Below are 19438 nucleotides of genomic sequence, written 5' to 3' on the forward strand. Positions count from 1 at the left end.
GTTTTTACATAGGCATAGAACATGGACTGCTGCTCTCTCGGCAGCAGATGTGTCCTACCATAGACGTCTATGGGTGCGGTTTATTTGCCACTTTTCGAAAACGAAAGGCTTTAAGCTGCCGATAGGCTGATTTTTGAATATTGACCAATCATACCAGTCTTTCAGTTCTTTCGTTTTCGAAAGGAGACAAATAAAACGCACCCTATGTTTCTATTGGTTTCTAGGCTCTTGTTCCATCCTCGTACAGTTTGTGGTTCCTTCAATGCCGCCAAATTCAAACTCGAATGACTCTCACATTTTTGAAAATAAACGTGGACTGAATGTTCTTCAGCCAACGCAATAAATAATCACACAAGTGATTTTTAAACTCAGTACGACAGTGCCAAATCGACATATGTACGTACAATACCTATGCATTTGTTTTACAGTAAGAAATAAAATTCTGAAATCGAACGCAATATGTGAATTAAATGTTTCACATAGCTACCTACAGGCGTTGACTGACTTGAGTCAACGTTATAGGGTACATCTTTTTATTATACTTTATTGTAATAAACTTGAATGAAGCTCTCTATCTTGACTCACGAGCATTTAACTACTCGTTCAGTTTGTAGTACAAATCCAAGTGATACTTGTCGTAAGTAGGATGACGCTGTACGATACATTTCCAATAGTAAATCTCACCTACTAATGCAATGAAACTAGCAATATAGCCAATTCCAAGAGCAAGCAATGCTCCGTACAGCTTACGAAGGTTTATTAGTCCCTTTGTGGAACTACTCTCCTGTGGTCTTTCTGCATTGATGGTCCACTCCATTGTATCGCTGAGCCATTTTTGTATTAAGCCAGTTTCTGTAACGCGTCGTATCTAACGCGAAATAAAAAAAATTATTACACCTCGCGATCTTTCATCCCAGTCACGTGCATTTATTTAAGACTGTTAGTTGTATACTCGCCACAAGATCTACACGCCGTTTGAGTGGAGAGTTTCTATCGAGACCAAGGGAAATAGGCATGTGAATAACGCACTCGGACATTATGTGCAGGTTTCGATCGATGGTGACTGTTTTGTGATGCTTGGTTGCATTCAACTTCTGTGCTTCTTCCAGTTTCTGTCTTTTTGCACGAGCGTGACGGAGGAAATACTTATTTTCGTAGTAAGCAAATTTTCCTGCAGCAACCCATGAAATAGCTTCATTATCCTGAGTTATTACCTCAAACTTGTTACCAATTTCTTGAGAGTCGGTATCGAGAGAAGACAGAAAAAAGTCTTTCATTTCCTCACTCCATCCACCTACGGCAATTTGACTGCTTGCTAACTGATTCAAAGTATCTATCGTTACTCTGAAATCATTCAAACACAATTTTAAACATACAGAGAGTTTTCCGTTAATCCGGTCACTTTGCAACTGTAGCGGGTTACATACAAGTGTCCACCCTTTGCGTGAGGCTCTGTCAGGCAACCTATCTTTGTAAAACCAAGCCTCACGTACGTGGTGTACATCTATGCAGGAATGGGTACAGTCATATAACAGTCGGATTCACAGAAAACTTTAGATGTAAAAAATAGTTATTGTTTAGTTAAAATTTTACCTGCTCATAGGATTTGCAAGAATAGCTGTCATGCTGGCACGATACGCTACAGCGACTAGTATGCTGTAAAGCCACCACCATCCTATAAACACCCGAAGAGCCCAAGCATTGGGAAGGCGAGGTAACGAGACCGAGAGCAGCATCCCATAAGTATACAGTATGCTATTTTGAAATTCTGTGTATGGATACAGACTCAGCAGCGAACCCGTTGTGTTTTTGTGCCGTTTCACAACTTGTAACGTACTAATATTTTTAGCTGTGATCTTCTCTTTGTAGAAGTGCAGAGTTCGTTTGTATGTATGAGCGAATTGGTAAAATATTAATCCTCCCAAGAATAGAGCTGTCAAAACGGACAACCACATGTACATCCTGGGAATAACGAAGAAACTCATGGATTTTCTTATATTACTCTAGCAATTTTTAGTTCGCAATGCAAGTAAATTTACTTTAGAATTAATTTAAAAAACGTACTTGAAAGGCATGATGAGTATTTTCCAGGAATTATCATTCAATGATTCGGGTGTGAGAAATGTGAGACACTCGGTATTGTACGGCTCTGATAAATCAAATAGTTCCAAATGATTACTAGTATAGTGGATATCACCAAGTAGAAATGGACTATTGCTAGAAGCTGCCTCGCCAAAGAGACCTGTGAAACGTTCGTTCCCTCCAACAGTTCCCCATTTTTCGTTATCCACATTAGATGGAACATACACCACAGGCCAAAAGTTCAAAGCCTTGGCAAGAATTTTTATCAACTGAAAATACATTGAAAATCATCCAGACGGAAATTTTTAGCGGTTCCGATCTTTTCGGAGATAGTAAATACCAACCTCGATCTCAATGCCAAATGCCACCGAATTGTCAACAAGATTTCCGTCACGTGATATTTTCAGTTTTTCACTGACCGCCGGAATGTGAGGAAATATGGGCACCCTACAGAAATAACACACTAACTGTATGTCAATGAATTAACCAATATTCTTTGGATACTGAACTGCAAGTACAAACCTGAGCGACTGATTGAGGAGGTTTCTACTTTTGTCAGGATAATGTTCATTCTTGTATCGAAACCTTCCACGATACCAAGTATCAATATATTGCAGTTGTAGGTCACCTTCGCTCTGGTATGGTAATGGTACCGTACTAAGGTCAAACCATTTAGGAAAAGTTTGTTCTCCTGAGCGTCGTTTAGCAGAATTATAAATACGAATAAATAGTACGTTCACTATCCTGTTCCAAATATAATTTGTGCTGGAGTTGAATAAACGATCATCATGTAGAAGTATCAAGTCTCCACGGGTGTTAATTAGACGTTCCCTTGTGAAGAAAGCAAAGAAATGAATCTTTCAAACGATCAATCATTAACGTGAATCAACCTAGATGCAAGTCTATGTTTTTTCCTTACTTCTCCACATATTGAAGCATACGGGATACTTGTAGCCCATTTGTATTGAGAATTATGTACGCACTGCAATCAGTTGCTTTGCTGGCTCGAAGAACTTCGTGAAATCTCCGTTTCGGTGGAAAAAAATCATCATTTTCTCTAATGACAATCTACGCACAACGTAATGACCCAATGCAATTAAAATAGTGCATGATTACACATGCTATACTGACAATGAGTTTATTACACGTTACCATACCATATAAACCGACACATAGCTGAACCTCTTGTTCCAATCAAGATTTAAAATTTGATGATAGTACTTATCGACAATCAAATTAACGCAGCGATTTCGAAGCAGAATCCCTTTAGCCACAGCTTCGATAACTGACATCAGAGACTTTCCTCCTTCGTACTTCTGTTCGCTCGACAAATAGCTGAACAAATTAATTAATCAACTAGGCTGTATTATAAAATAAAAGGATATCGTCTAGGGAAACTGTCAAGAAGTGTGTATATTATTCTATTTACATTTAAAAACCTATATTTAACCTTACATACCTCGCGTCTACAGCAAAAATCAAGTAAACAAGAATTAGAATGCAAAGCATAATAAGACTGATAAATACCGAAATAAAACGGAGTTCAAATGAAAGTCATGGAAAGCATTCCCCTGATTTGAATGGCAGTAAACCCTAAACATTCTCGTATTCTGAACGAACAGAGTAACTATCTCTATGGGTAATGAATAATTGATGGTCCAATTAGTGTAGCAATTCGATTCTATTCAATTATGTAAATAAAATTAAAGGTCACGAAAAACTAGGCTTTGTACTTTAATAGTAACAAATCGTTAATCGGATAACACTGATGCTGCCATTAAAGTAGACCCCGATTTACAACGAAGTTATTGATATCTTATATTTTCTAATCCTATCTATCTACCTTAAACTTAATTAATTGATCTATCTATCTAGCTATCTATCTATCTATCTCTCCGTGTAGTAATAGCAATTTCTACCTGCGCTAGCAATTATAATGAACATTGTTAACTAACATAACAGAAGTCTACACTCAATTTAGTTGCGAACCGTAGATAGAAGTGAATCTTTTTCTCTGCGCTCTATCAATAACTTAACCCCTAACTATCATCTAAGCTTCACAGGATATTCAGATTCTGTAGCTTACTTGTAACTTACATGGTCAATGTTCGTTGACCTTTCATATTTTACACGCTGTAATTCAAAGATGAAAACCTTATTGGTAGTTACTTAATTTTGTAGAAAATTTTCACATCAGTTACACAATTCGAAAATGAATTGACCATGTACCTGCATTCAAAGTTAATACCATATGATTCTGTAATCTAGGTATGACAAGGTTTATGAATACTCTCCCCTTTTTTCAGACAGCACTTATCCCGCTCGCTAAGGTCTTTCCAAAATTTAAGTCGCTTCTTCAACTTCTCAAGGTGTGAATTCATTTGGCATATAATTTTCTCATATTTCAATATGCACATATCCTTTTCTGCTATTTCTTTTCTAAGCTCTGCAATTATTGCATCTTTTTTACTATCTTCCTGAATATCAGATACAAATTTGTACATTTCTTCTTCTTTCGTATCAGCCTCACTATCGAACGTTGAAACAGACTCGACTTCGGTTTTTGTTGTTACAGCTGTAGAATTGTTTATGTCTCTGACGAAACGTGGCATTTTCATAAAATAAACTAGCGGAGGAGGTTCCTTGCTAAAGCTGTAGGACAAATCTGGTTGAATTGGTATCGGTACTCTTGGCAGATTTCGCTCCTTCCTCTTAGTATATTTCAAAGGCTTCTGAATTATTGTTGGGATTGCATTCCATTTCAATCGATCCAAACGCTTTGATTCCCACTGATCTTCATCAAAATGAACCTGGAAAGTTTTACGTCTTCAAAATTTGATCCAAAGTAAGTTGCATGCCGTTAAAATCAAATAACAGCGAAGAAAAAGAATACTGGTAAATTGTTTCCGTATGTAAATAATTTCATACAACTATATTCTAACCCAACCTCGCAAACATACGAATTGTTCGTTGGTTCCCAATTTCTTTTCTGAATGTTCGTCATCCATAATATTCTTCGCTCTGGGTCCCTGGGGAATCTCTTGAGTAGAAAACCTTTTGTTGTTGAATTATTACATCCAGGTGCCGAACACTGAACCATAATTATCTGAAATTATTACTTATTCATGGCGACTGATGGTTTTAAAGAATTATGAACAGTATACTATAACTTTGACCTACCAGACATTTGATATACTTAAATGAGTTCTTTTCAGGAGAAGTATATCGTTACATCTTCCAAAGTAAAAAATGTAATTTCAACAACGAATTTGGTTGACGCACGCAAGGGTGAAAACATTGAAAGTCTGAGGTTAGGAACTGAAATACAAAAATATCGTTGACAAAGCAGAACCGACGATTTAAATGGCATGAGATTCCACGAATTTCTCACCTCATTACTCTGTCCCACCCGTGTATTTGAAAATTTATCAACAGCTGTTTAGCCGAAACGGTAGTAGAGCAAAAAGCAGGCATGCTCGCGTATGCAGTACACACTGCATGCATGCATGCATGTATGTACACATAGGAATGGAGGATACAAACACAAAGTTTTGATAGCCGTAAGACGTCCTCATTGGTCGAGACCAGTTTGAAGATTTGAAAGCGAAAGAAAAAGAGTAAAGAGGCGGCAGTGAAGGCAATCATGGAAATAGCGATACCTGCGACGAGTACGAAACCAGATACAACATTATCGTTGCGTTGAATATTTAACCGTACAATACGTTTGACACTTGTATCTTGAAATTGAATCGTAAAATTGATATGCCATAAACATTGCAATAATATTGTGATAATCTTATCGTAGATTAATACCATGATCGTGACACATTATGTATAGTTAGGCATGTAACATATATACTGAATTTTTTGCGTTGCCATCCGATGTCTAAAAACTTTGTACAGTTAAACGTCAAGCAATTAATTGTGTGTGTAAATACATTCCACAGGTCAGCGTGACTGTCAATTTAAAAATTATTTACAAATACTTTAAATTGAATAGTGCGCGTTAAGGCTGAACGTGGCGCATATTCAAGAAGGTAATTGTGTAGAAAGCTAGTATCATACAAGCCAACAATAATTCTGCTAGTTAAAAAACAGGTGCGATCGCATGCAGTCGATTGCAATTATATGTGATATACACAGTGCAACGTTTTACAGTGCATTATAGCATTTATATCATCAGGTTAGAACACACAGCGTATTTAATTCAAATATATCGAAGTTTAGAAAACAATTATTCAACGAGTCACGTCGTAAACGTCACTCGTAGGCAAGTTATAAAAGTATTAATGCGCCTAGGAATATGCATATATGTACATACATATCTATATGCATATACGAACATATATATATATATGACCAATTGAATAATATACTGTGGTTCGGGGGATGGAGTCATTCAACCATGTTTTATGTTGGTCTGTGAATTAAGATTTGTATGAAATTGGTCTTTGTATTCACAATCAAGCAATTGCGATTTGTAATTGTGACTTATACGAAGCCAAACTGTATTGCGTAATTAGTGAAAAAAAAAAAAAAACTGTATTGTAATTTCTTGCGTCGTCTCCTGCGATTGTTCAAATGCAAATCAGGCCGGGATCCACAAATTTTTATACGTCTACATCAATTCCCGTTACAAGAAAAGGCTCCTGGCAATTATCTTGTAAATGCGATATGTGATATAATTAAATCAACGGAGAGTCTGCAGAGATTATGATATCTAGCGATTTTAATCAGTAATTTGTCTTCAAATGGTCCGCGGCTGCACTTATTCGCAAGTGCACAAACTGTATCTGTCGTAAGGCCGCGAGTCATTCTCAGCTACTTTTTCTCCGTCCATTTGAATAATTGCAAAATCATCCTCTCTGCCCTAACCTGTACCGTCCACGTAGCAGCAGACTGAATTAAAAACTGGCAAGAAAAATTGACAAAACCAAAGGAGACTGACAGAGAAAAATCTAGAAAGCGAAGGGCAAGTACGTAGGTACGTTCATAGATATACATATTATCGCGGCCAAATACCGAACACCGAAGACTTGAAGTTGGCGATGTTTAGCGTTCAATCATCTCTGCGGTAGTACGGTAATAGCTTGATTATTAATTGTAATTAACATGTTTGCATAAATATACGCATTGCTTGACTTTTGAACCACTTTTGAACAACACTACACTATATACATCGCGCACTTATAATTTGTACGCGTACTTGCCAAATTTGAAATTTCGAACAAACTAGGCGATTTCACCTGTAAATCTATCACATGATTGGTTGAACGCTCAAATTGTTTGTGTCAAGTCTTTCTTAAGGGGGTGTCCTGGTCGATTTCGACGTTAACGTATATATCTCCAAATATCGAAGTCCTGTACCTCAAACGCAAGAAAGAGCTTGACAGCTCCATTCTATATACAATTCTGAACAAAAATGCTTCAATAAATTTTCATTTCACGTAGAAATAAAGAAATGGCATGAAGTTTACTATTACGATTTCGTAGAATCTGTGTCATGATGCATCTTAGAGGACGTACACAATATACATAAGTCCGGAAAAACTCAGCAAGATCGCTTACATTACTGATAGCCATGGGCCTATCAAAGGTCGCATCTAACGACATCCGTTGTTTAAAATAAAAAATTTGTTGAGGTAAAATTAACTCAGCTAAGTTTACGTAATTATATCTTCTATCCACTACGTAAAATCGGATGCTTCGCAAGGACAGATTACGCGAGATTAAAATTTATATTCAAATTGTCACTGAGCTTCATTGGCTTATAAACCGCGAGACTTGTAGAACTTTGCTGAAGATTTGAATTTCATCGAATGTGAAATGAAAACAAGATAATTCTTTTTTCAAAAAACTAATAATCCATTGTCTATCGAGGACGCAAAGTAGGTCTTTTTACGCCGCGCCTAATTTTGCAATATGATAAGACGAACATTGCAAATACGCGAGGCGAGAAATATAATTTCTTCGATATTTTATTTCACAAAAGTATGGTTTACAATTTTTTTTTTTTAATTCCACGTAATAAAAAGAACACTTTTTAGTAGCAGGAGGTTAAAGTGTACTTTTTTATACTGTCGGTAAAATGATTACTTTACGTACGGAACCAGAATCTTATTTATACGATTTATAACACAGTAATATATATATTACATAAGTATGCTGGTTTTTCAATTTAACACGCTTGGATTACTCGACCTTATCTGCTTTAAATATGCAGAGCGTACATCTATCAATAGTAAAAACATTTTTTAATTGAGCCAGTTATTGAATTGAAATACACGAGTACCACTGGTTTAAATGATGAACAAAAATTTCAGAGATTAGGTACAATGGATCTCATGAAGGTGAAAAATTTAATACGCGATCTACCTCTGGGGCCTCTCCACAGATACAGACAACAGGCCACGTTTGATTGGAAATCGCTAAAACTCAAGTTTCACGGTGAGGCTGTGTTGCAATACAAGGTAAATCTCTGAATAAACAATAACTCAAAAAGATTATTGTTCGTTTCGACTGTTCACACACCCTGATATCTCATAACATTTAGAACAAAATGTGGTCATACATGGAAAACTCACCAGTTTTCCAACCTCACGTCACCTCGCAGACAGTGGACGCACAGCGTAGAAGCTGCCATGCAAAAATGCTTGCCATGCTCAAAGATGACCTGCTGCAGGCTCCTACTGAAGTTCCTGTGAGTACAATGTAGGAAAATTAGATTTCATACAAAACTAGGACAATCTTGCGACACTTTTACATAGTCTAGTTCTTAAACCTCCCCATCTAGATATGGTCTTACAAGGTAAACTGCTCGAGTAGACTCGGCCAATCGGATTTGCATTGTAAACAGGCGAGTCGCTGAATCTAAACAAAAAATGTATACCTGAAATTGAGTGTATCTGAAGGCCACTTGTTCATGACAAAATACTTGACGATTTTCATTTTCAATAATTTTCCCAACCCACTGTCGAAAGTTTTCGATAAAAGAAGATTAAGGCTGACATTTAATATTTCTAAGCAGTTGAAATTGTCTGATGCTAGAAACATGGAATCGTTAAAGTAAAATACTCAATATTGAAACATAGAAATTGTAAATTAATGTACCCATAGGATTGGTTGGAGTACTTTTAGTTACAATCACAAGAACATTTTTAAAACAAGACAGCGTATCAATTGCTACTTTTGTTAAGTTTGTCGATACAAGAAATTGAAGCAAACGGGAGATCACATTTTTGTTCCCCATGAATGGATGGTATGATTAACAGAATGCTTGATACTTGAGATACCTATGTATTTCAACTCGCCATACTCTCCTCTAATATTTGAACTTACAATCAACCCACCGGGGTTACTCGACAAACTTCTCTTACAAAGGCAGCTGAAACCAACAATATTTGATGACACATTATTCAAGCTTATCGTAACTACAGTGATATGAAACTATCCTTGATCATTTACCAGAACGCTGCTTGGATCGATACAATGTTTCAATATGATGGATCACTACCTGTAAAAACTGCTGTCACCTTTGGCATGGTACCTGGAGTGGTATTTGCGTTAGGAACAGAACGACACAGTGAATTTCTTGAAAAGTTTCGAGAGGGTGAGGTGAGCATAATGCGTGTGTCGGTAGTGGTAATAGCAGTATCCAGTCAAGGATTGATTTTAGAAGCTGTTGACCTTTATTCCAATTTTCCCAGATACTCGGATGCTTTGCTTTGACAGAAATATCTCATGGAACAAATGCTAAGGGTATAAGGACAAGGGCTACCTATGAACCGAAGAAGCAATGCTTTGTTCTTCACTCCCCAGATTTTGAGGCTGCAAAGTGTTGGGTTGGGGGACTCGGTAAGGTCCTTGCAAGTATTGATATATTAACTGTGATTTTTATCTATCATCCAAATAATATCACACAACCGTTGTAACTGAATTATGATATGTAGGAAAATCAGCAACACATGCTATAGTATACGCACAACTAGTAATGCATGATGGTACAAATCATGGACTACATCCATTCATCGTACCTATACGTGATGTCCGCACCTTAAAATCGCTACCTGGGGTAAAAGTTGGAGATCTTGGCGAAAAAATTGGCCTAAATGGAGTAGACAACGGTTTTGTGCAATTTACTAACTACGTTATACCACGAGAAAGTCTTTTGAATAAAATGGGTGATGTTACAGAAGATGGGAAATATGTCACACCTTTCAAAGATCCTAGTAAACGATTTGGTAAGGTACTCCCAACAACTCTGTGATATGTTTGAAGAAATTTTGTAGTTTATCCTCGACTCTGCGTCCTTTTATAATGTTTAGTACCTCGTGAGAGTGGAACGCGAATATTTTAAATTTCGCTCAAAATCTTTGAATTTAAATTCCAGGAGCATCATTAGGGGCGCTTTCTGTTGGGAGGGTAAACATAAATGTCATGTGCACCGCGTATCTAACTGTTGCAATAGTTATTGCAGTTAGATATTCAGCCGCAAGAAAACAATTTGGACCTCCCAAGGAGGAAGAATGGCCAGTTCTTGAATACCAAATTCAGGTAACACATTGGAGTAGGGTTTTCATTATACTATAATACATGTTTTCATAACTGTTATGCATAGTAAGCCCGAAGTTGACCAAATTCAATGTTCAATAAATTCATGTTTCAGCAACTTCGACTTTTTCCACATTTGGCAGCTGCCTTTGCTTTAAAAATATTCTCGTACCAGTTCAGCATTAAAACAGAGGATTTCCAAATCAAAATGATAAGCGGAGAAGACAGAGATCTCCTTGCTGCCGAGGGTCTAGAGATTCACGCACTGTCCTCTGCAACAAAGCCTCTCTGTGCATGGACTGCTCGTGACGCTATTCAGGATTGCAGAGAATCCTGTGGGGGCCATGGATATTTAAAAGGTAAACTTTGTAGTTTCACGCCTTATATTTTTTTTTTCTACCTTCTACTCATTAATTATTATGAAATACACGAATATTCTTTTCTTGCAGCATCCCGCTTGGGCGATTTGAGGAATGATAATGATGCAAACTGCACTTACGAAGGAGAGAACAACGTTCTAATCCAACAAGCTAGCAACTGGTTACTCAATCAGAGATTATCTATTGAAAAAGATGAACCTCTTCTATCTCCACTTGGCTCTATAGACTTCCTACCAGATGCTCAAAGTATTCTGCAGCTAAAGTTTACCAGCACTACCATCGAAGACACGATGAAACCTGAGAGTGAGAATACATTTATACTTTTTATTTACAGTAATAATAGACATGCAACCATTTAGCATTTACGTTCGATGTTAAGTATTAACATTCAAGGATTCAATAAGTGACCAATCTTAATAGGTACAAAAATCTTTCTCATTACAGATCTACTCAAATCGTTTAGGTGGCTCGTTTGTCATTATCTTGAAATAACATACGAGCGTGTAAAAGAATTAAGTAGTAATGGACAAGATTCTTTTTCGGTGCGAAATAACAGCCAATCATTTTTCGCTCGGACTCTGTCACTGGTATATGGAGAAGTAAGTTATGAATAAAAACTGTTTCCTCGGAAAAGCGAATAATATAATGTCAATAAAAAGTAACGTTTCCAACGACTTATTAACATTTTGATTACCTTTTGTTCCCTTAGCATGCGATAATAAAGGCCTTTGTTGAATATCTGCAAGATCCTAAATGGAGCATAGAGGAGCGAAAAGTGTTGTCCATATTATGCTCACTATACGCAGCTTATTTGCTTGAACGGAGACTGGGTGACCTATACGCAGGTGGATATGCGGCACTAGATTCTAAAATTGACATCTTGTTACGCGACGGCATAATTTGGCAATGCAAGGAACTCTTGGTAGATGCTGTTTCGCTTGCCGATGTCCTCGCACCACCAGATTTCATCCTCAATTCGGCACTGGGCATGTGTGATGGTCAGGTATGACGAAATCTCCCCATTGCACGGCAGTCAGACTGTTCCTCTTGCCAATCTGGCAATTTGCAGTGCTATTTTAAATCTAATGGTTGTGTTTTCTTTCACAGATATACAAGAATATCGAACAATGGATTTTAAAAGATAAGCAAAATCTTGAGCGGCCATCATGGTGGAAAGAAATTTTGCAGGCAAAATTGTAAGAGTTTTCTGATACATATTCGTAGCGCAAATTTACTCTTAACATTCGTATAATTCAATTTTTATACAATTTTAATATTTTTATATAATTATATGCCTGGGGTCCTTTAATTCTGTACAAATAGGTTGACATGAATATATATTAATTTAACATGAAGTTACATCAAGGGTGCCAAATAGAATTTTCCCATGATTTTTCGAAACTAACACTGATATCGTAGGACAAAGATATCTAATCTATACAGTAAATTTCCACGGGATATCCTTAAAAATCAGAAAACAGGTCGAAGAATTTTCTATAAACAATGATGCAATGCATGAATATAATAACCTGATATTGTTAACTCGTATAAAGAGTTTTTAGAAGTGTAAAGTATGAGGCTGTCGTGCTCATTATCTGGAACAAAGTAAGTAAATAAAACTAAATTAATACATAACTGGGTATGAAGTATGATGAAAAGAAATTACGAATAATGTATTTTCACAAGAGAACTCATAGCAAAATAGTACGTATCTTTACCCACATTAGTAAATAATATCAGGGACACATCGGCAAATTTGAGGGCAGTAAGTTTAATGGGTTTTTGAATTCTGATCATCATAATGTGGACACAGGTAGGAAAAGCTTCATTGTTTTGCTGAGCGTTGTACCAATCTATATCGTACAGGGCCAAGCCAACTTCTAAGCTCTGGAAAAACACTGATTTTCTGCATCTCTATTTTTACTGTTAAAGTCTACCAGCAGAAGCAATAGTCCTCTCAACACTCGTACTTACAGCAAAGATCAGAGAACTCCCGAACCAGCAGTACAATAGTACTTCGGAAAATTCCATGGAAAAATACACTATAAACAATGCTACATTTCCATTGTGCCCACCTTTGGTCTACAACACAGTATGGGATTACTTCAACTTGACAATATGAAAGCAAGCAATTACTTATACTTACAACAATTGCATGGAATATCACCATGCACATGCTTAAAGTGCTGACAACTCCAAGACCGAAAATAATCGGACTGTAAATTTGTTCTAAAATGTAGCTATGTCTGCAAAAAAAAAAGAATGACTGTTGCGATGACATACACTTATTTACAACACACTAAATCATTTGTTACAAAAAGAACAATCTTACTTGATGATAGCTTGATGTTTTTCTACACATAAGCGTAAATAATCCAGTGCCAGCTTTGTTTTATCCTTCTTATCAAGGCTTCTTAATCGTAATTTAATCAGAGCACGTTGTAAAAGCTGCAAATGTAGTACTAGGTGCTGAATTGCAAGGCAATAAAACGCGTCAATTCCAGATATGTAAAAAATCAAGGAAACTGAACATATTGTTACTGGCACATACGCAATGGCATGTTGCACGGAGTCATTCAAATCTAAAGGCAATTTAACTAGGTACGGAAGAACATAGACAAATTCCGTTGGTGCTTTTCCTGATTTCCATTGATAGAATATGGAAACAGCAGGTGCGAAAAAAAAATTAGCTATTGTAAATATTACAATACTAAGAAATATGTAAGTGAGCTTGTGTGCTACTTTTGCTGCGCTGATCATAGCGTCTGTGTTGTCTGGGTCTCGAAATTCTGTAATCCACATTTTTCTACCTTGTGCTTCAAAATCAAGAATAATATGTTGCTTGAAAAAGAATACAACTGCCTTGTGAACTATAAGAAGTGACGTTGTCGTATTACATAATATTTCCAAGCAATCAAAAAAGTTTCCCCAAATTAGGTAGATGTGGTAGAATTGAGTCAAGGTAAGACTAAGGAGAACAAAAATATAAAATATTGTTAGAGCACGTCTCCAAATCGAATCGACCTTCCCTTCAACCTGAATATACAAAATCGCAAGTTAGGAATACAATTTTTTATTCACAGGATCTTGTTTCAAAAATATACATTCATTAGATGCTCACTGGTTCATTACTCTAACATATTATTTACTGTTTCACTTTACTCACCTGAGGCCACAAGCCGACTGCCCTAAGTAATCGCTTATTTATATTTGTATACTTGTCATAAAATTTTTCAATCTCTGTTTCTTCCATTCTTTGCATTATTAATTCAGATTTGTAGAAGTTTATTAATATTTGAAAGATGTATATGAGTGATGGCATTCAGTCAACCTCTGGTGCATATGAGCAATTCTTGTTAGCGAGTCTTGCTGTACGGATATTTATGCCTGTACAACTCAAATATAAAAACAAAAATGATTACATATTGTATGATAAGCCCCTCATTTCCAGAGCTATAACTCGATCTAAATTCTGTAATGATCACACGTATCAACAGACATATGATAAGCGTATTTTGTACGAATACTGCAAACCTCTCATTATTAGTTGGAAGGACGAGCAATCAGTGGTCAAATAAAACCAGCTATTATCATGATTACATTTGTCTGGAGTACTTATGTACAAATAAAATATAAGAGCGTCAGTTGTTGGGGTTGCATCATTTGCATTCTGCACATTAGTACAAATTTCTTGGCTTATAACGGCTGATTATGATTACAAGCGGCACAGAGTTTAGAAACAAAGTTCACAGACTGACATCTCCAATGTTTCACCAATCTGTTATATAAAACGTATCGACGGTTCTCTTTCTCTCTCTCTTGTTGCATTTGAAAAAGTTTTAAGTCTGTTAAAACAAACGTGTCTTGCTCCATTTATCAGGAAAATCAAAGTTCCGTATGCTGAACAGGTGGCGAGAGATATGCATCAGCTTCAGCGAACCACTCATCATACACTTGTTTGGGATCAATTTGCCAAAATTTGTGAAACGATACCGGTTCTTGTGACGCAAGATATACTTTTGGATAATCATCTGGTCGGGCCTGAAACAATGGTATTTTATTAAACTGTAATGAGCCAAGCTAACGAATAATAATTATTCTATTCTTAGCGGACCTGATGGAAATGTGGTAAATGTATGGGCTCTGTACCAACACGTTTAAGGCATACTCCAAAGAGAAACATGTCATCGGGTGTGGACGGTGATGGACAGCTACAAAAACCTGGTTCTATTAATTTCTGGACTAAATTAGCTGATAGAACCAAACCCGCTCCACCGGTCAAGTAGTTGTATCCACTATTTTTCCATAAACGAAAACCATATCGTTCACCCAAAGCTACAGGATCGGACGGATTGTAGCAAGTCAGCAATTGCAACAACTTCCCTAAGCTGTTAATATTTAACGATAATTGAACATTTCTCGCACATTTAAATAAGACTCTCTATCAAAGATAAAATACTTGCCTCAAGATTGTATCGTCATCAGTGATAACCAACCAATCCAATTTTTTACTCGTCAAAATTTCATTGCTGTGTTTCAAAATTGAGTAAGTTTTTGCACAGTGTCCTTGCGTGGTATTTGGAGTGACTATAGCTTCGGGTATATTGTCATCTGTTCTGAAAAAAAATTAAATACACTGAAAGTAACAGTCAGTGTCAAATGTTGTTCAATTTAGTACCATTGAATGGTATGACGAATAAATGCAAAGCACGAATGGTAAGTCTACGCACCTGCTTTATCGCTATAATATCCGATATTGGCGGCATGTTTAGCCCATGTTCTCTTGATAACTGAAATTCTTTGCACGTGAAATTTACTACAAGTTTTGACTGCTACATATACCTTTTGTATAGGTATAGATTGGCCCTGAAATGTTTTCAAGTTTCAGCAAGAATCTCAATGTTATGCATTAGAAAATGTTAACATTTGAAACTCTTACACAAGGATGAAAATGCTGAGGATATGTAGCACAAGTGTCGTCAGAGACTACGCAGAGTTCAGGGACGTGTATCAATCTAGTTCCCTTTCCATTATCCCAAACAAATTTAGAAAATTCATAAGCAGCGTCTATGGAAAATTCTCCTTCTGGTTTTTCACCACTGGCAACTCTTTGCGCTAATCTTTTGATATCAAATTATAATAAAACTGGGCAATTAAACATTATTCTCACAAGTACATATTAATATTAAATCTTATATTTATATATACAATGGAAAGTAGCATGGAAAATATTTGAGATAAAGCAAATTGTTGAATGAACATACTTTTTAACGAGTGGTGCTGTAATAACAAATCCCGACGATGGATTTGGGTATTTGAACTTTTTAGTATGATCAGAAAAATGATGAATTATCGTTGGCTCGTGATCATAAACTGCATATCCCAGCCAGATGTCCTAAAAAATAATTGTAAGATGAATGGAAATAAGGATCTGTATCACATTAGGTTTATAAAGGGATTGCCAACTTTTTGCACCTGTGAGGAATTGAAGCCCCTTAAAAGATCCGTCAGACGTTTCAACTTGATAAATGTATTGACTTCGCAAAACAGGTACCATTGTGATTCTTCAAAATTTCTAATGAGATCAGGCAATATGTTTCCAATGGTCCACGAGCCAACTAAGTTCAGCTCGTGTGTCAAAATAATATTGACAGAGACCTAAATCATAAATAATAGCATACAGCTTGTTTGAACAAGTCCTTGTTTTGAAATCAAAAACAAAGGAAGTGAGGTCGTAGAAACTTTCTAGCAGTTATAATTGTATCAACATACATCTTGGAGATCTTGTGCTTGATCTTTGATATTGTCACGCAACCTGTATGCTTTAGCAGTGTGATAACCCGGATACTGACTTAATACTGTAATAACTAACTTGGCTGCATCTGTAAAGACAAAAAGAATGTTCCATGGGAAATGGATAATCGAGTGAATTCACTCCTTCCTCATACTTTTATGACTTAATTGTTATTACACAAAGGGTGTCTGATGCAAAATAAGCTGCTAATAGTGGAAATGTATGAGTTATGAGACAAGCTAGTCATCAACTCACAATTATGCGTACAGAGATATAAGATTGTTTTCAATATTGTTGCAAATTATTCTGGATTGACGCTAATATGGGGATTTTCTTCTCTAATCACTGACCGGCAAGTCAGTGTTATTAAATATATGTACTTTTCCAAAGAAGTAGGAACATCTTCATCAATTGCATACCTGAAGCAATTGCGACTAAGGCAATTTCCAATGCGAAAGCAGCAAATATTGCCAGTTTAATAAAATGCATGCCTGATGTGTAATTTCCCCTGGAAAAGTATACATAAAATTGAATTTCGATCTTGAAATACAATGAATTATGCACAGGACAATATTACTACATGCAATCATATATGGCATGATATGGACGCTGACTGGAGTCATTTCATTTTTAGAAATTAATAAACCATGCTAATTTGTATTGTTTCGTACCTGGAAATAATGTTCACACAAGGTGACACTTGAATATACCTGTTTATTTACAAATGCAATCAGGTGTTATGCATAAACCAATGACCTTGGTTTCATCGATAGAACTGGTAGCAGCTGATAGATGGCAGGATTTTCACGGGCGTCCAATTGACCCCGCAGCGCCGCGCTGTCGACGGCAAAAAAGCGCTCATGAAAATGGGTACCGACACAACGACAAAATGCCGCACGTTAAAACTACGTGGTAGAGTCAGTGGTGCTCAGTTGCGTTTTTATCATAAGAATTAAAAAATCTAGGATTGTAATTGGAAGTCACGAAATAAATCACAAACGTATCAACAAATGATGTTATTGCAGCAAGAATGATTGAGAACAAAACTGACTGCAGAATTATCTTACACAATAATACTCAAAACACCTAAACTAATCTTAGTAACAGAAATTAGATCGGAAATACTTGGGATGCATCGGTAATACGAACTGAAGTAATTCCGAGGTAACTTTTGTTACAAACATCAAAATCAATTTCTGCTGCAAGCCTCATAATTGCCAACAGACGCTTGATAAGTCCTGCAAAAATCGCATTAGGATGTGCCATGAAAAATTGCTGATCGGGGAAATATTTCACGTCAAAAAAGATACTCTGTCAAGTCACCAGAGATGAAATATTTAATCAGCAATTTGACACATTTCAATTCGATTTTAGCAGGATTTATCAAGGCTTTATAAACGATTCCGGAAATCGAAGCTAAAATCGCTGCAGATGTTGTTAAAAAAACGTTTCATCGGAAATACAGAAGATTTGACTAACTGCGACAGACGTAAGGTTTGACTAGCTGAAACAGACAAAAGGTTTTATTAGTTGAAACAGAAGAAATGTTTCGTTTGCTAAAACAGTCAAAAGGTATGAGTAAGTGAAATAGAAGGTTGGTTAACTGAAACAGAAAAAAGACTTCATTAGCTGGAACAGACAAAAGATTTGATTAACTAAAACAGAGAAAAGGTTTGGTTAGCTGAAACAGAAAAAGGTTCGATTAGCTGAAACAGATACAAGATTTGATTAGCTGAAACAGATAAAAGGTTTGGTTAGCTGAAACAGACAAGTTTTTATGAGCTGAAAGTGACAAAAAGTTTGGTTAGCTGAAACAGACGAAAGGTTTGATTAGCTGAAACAGACAAAAGGCTTGATTAGCTGAAACAGACAAAAGGTTCAATTAGCTGAAACAGATGAAATTATGATTAGCACAATGACAAAATCATTTCTATTATTAATGAAAGAAATTATAAACTTTTTGATTAAAATTAATTTTGTACCTAGAATTACTGAAATAAACATGCTTTATAAATACTTACGAGAAGTTTCTTCACTATCGCTATACACTCCGCGATTTTTATCTCCGTGAATTGACTGCCGTCTTACGTATGCCACTCTGTCTCTCAGAACCAAAAAGTATCAAGTCAACGCGCAAAAGGCGCGGTCAACTTCAGCTTGAAAACTCAGTTCTTGGTAAGAAAATTAATTGAAAAGCGGAAGGCTTCACGTATAGAAAATGCTTTACTTTTTCATGTACCATTTACGAAATCGTTAAGCAAAAGGAGCGATCGATCGATTCGCATTTATTAAATGATATATAAAAGAAGTGCGTTTTACCGTATGTTCCATCATAACTCTGATGACGAAATTCCCTTACCAATCCCGGTTTTCCCGGTGTGTAGCCACCCTGATTCTCAATCATCGCGCAAAAGGCGCGTCTGATTCCCGTGATTACTACGCGCAAATCGGCACGATCGATTAACCTGTCAAAAAACCTTCAATATCTAGGACTTGTCGCAAAATTCTGCAGAAACCCAAGCCGCATCTGTGTCTCCTTGAATCCGACACATTGCGATGCGAATTGTTGTTCTGAGAAGCGAATCAAGTCCGGGAGGGAGGTTGGAGGACATGCATTATTGTGTGGCGTGAC

General features: G+C 36.5%; 4 protein-coding genes across 16 annotated transcripts; 1 reads left to right on the forward strand and 3 right to left on the reverse strand.

Annotated features, from left to right (window-relative positions):
- Positions 1–158: 158 nt before the first annotated feature.
- Positions 159–7323, reverse strand: LOC124306303 (glutamate receptor ionotropic, kainate glr-3-like). 4 transcript variants are annotated; one of them, XM_046766846.1, is made up of 11 exons: positions 7105–7323; positions 5263–5400; positions 5030–5188; positions 3240–4892; positions 3002–3150; positions 2605–2913; positions 2427–2529; positions 2065–2351; positions 1594–1962; positions 957–1344; positions 159–868 (listed from the first exon to the last, which is right to left on the reverse strand). In XM_046766846.1, exons 4-11 carry the CDS (start codon positions 3372–3374, stop codon positions 596–598), a joined length of 2013 nt encoding a protein of 670 aa, XP_046622802.1. In that variant the 5' UTR covers positions 3375–4892; positions 5030–5188; positions 5263–5400; positions 7105–7323; the 3' UTR covers positions 159–595. The 4 variants fall into 4 exon arrangements, with proteins under 4 accessions (XP_046622802.1, XP_046622800.1, XP_046622803.1 ...); XM_046766844.1 differs by lacking the exon at positions 7105–7323 and adding an exon at positions 5474–5696 and having other exon boundaries at positions 5030–5173; XM_046766847.1 differs by lacking the exon at positions 7105–7323 and adding an exon at positions 5474–5696 and having other exon boundaries at positions 5043–5188.
- Positions 5985–12371, forward strand: LOC124306301 (peroxisomal acyl-coenzyme A oxidase 3). Of its 8 annotated transcripts, none has more exons than XM_046766838.1 (12): positions 5985–6119; positions 8406–8552; positions 8636–8782; positions 9550–9696; positions 9789–9936; positions 10032–10322; positions 10472–10635; positions 10748–10991; positions 11082–11315; positions 11457–11611; positions 11722–12015; positions 12120–12371. In XM_046766838.1, exons 2-12 carry the CDS (start codon positions 8418–8420, stop codon positions 12210–12212), a joined length of 2052 nt encoding a protein of 683 aa, XP_046622794.1. In that variant the 5' UTR covers positions 5985–6119; positions 8406–8417; the 3' UTR covers positions 12213–12371. The 8 variants fall into 8 exon arrangements, with proteins under 8 accessions (XP_046622794.1, XP_046622797.1, XP_046622792.1 ...); XM_046766841.1 differs by lacking the exon at positions 5985–6119 and adding an exon at positions 6134–6265; XM_046766836.1 differs by lacking the exon at positions 5985–6119 and adding an exon at positions 6480–6500.
- A 93-nt stretch (positions 12372–12464) lies between these two features.
- On the reverse strand, positions 12465–14265 carry LOC124304749 (odorant receptor 13a-like). Its single transcript, XM_046763363.1, has 6 exons — positions 14179–14265; positions 13345–14054; positions 13159–13258; positions 12987–13094; positions 12735–12899; positions 12465–12607 (listed from the first exon to the last, which is right to left on the reverse strand). The coding sequence occupies exons 1-6, from the start codon at positions 14263–14265 to the stop codon at positions 12551–12553; spliced, it is 1227 nt and encodes a 408-aa protein (XP_046619319.1). The 3' UTR covers positions 12465–12550.
- Positions 14070–17642, reverse strand: LOC124306305 (beta-1,3-glucosyltransferase). 3 transcript variants are annotated; one of them, XM_046766849.1, is made up of 10 exons: positions 17478–17642; positions 17226–17314; positions 16785–16894; positions 16479–16670; positions 16277–16407; positions 15952–16132; positions 15743–15878; positions 15476–15623; positions 15127–15400; positions 14070–15053 (listed from the first exon to the last, which is right to left on the reverse strand). In XM_046766849.1, the coding sequence occupies exons 2-10, from the start codon at positions 17293–17295 to the stop codon at positions 14898–14900; spliced, it is 1398 nt and encodes a 465-aa protein (XP_046622805.1). In that variant the 5' UTR covers positions 17296–17314; positions 17478–17642; the 3' UTR covers positions 14070–14897. The 3 variants fall into 3 exon arrangements, with proteins under 3 accessions (XP_046622805.1, XP_046622806.1, XP_046622807.1); XM_046766850.1 differs by having other exon boundaries at positions 16488–16670; positions 17478–17635; XM_046766851.1 differs by lacking the exon at positions 16479–16670 and having other exon boundaries at positions 17478–17636.
- Positions 17643–19438: the final 1796 nt, after the last annotated feature.

Source organism: Neodiprion virginianus, chromosome 5 (assembly GCF_021901495.1).
Source record: "Neodiprion virginianus isolate iyNeoVirg1 chromosome 5, iyNeoVirg1.1, whole genome shotgun sequence".
Taxonomy (NCBI): Eukaryota; Metazoa; Arthropoda; class Insecta; order Hymenoptera; family Diprionidae; genus Neodiprion; species Neodiprion virginianus.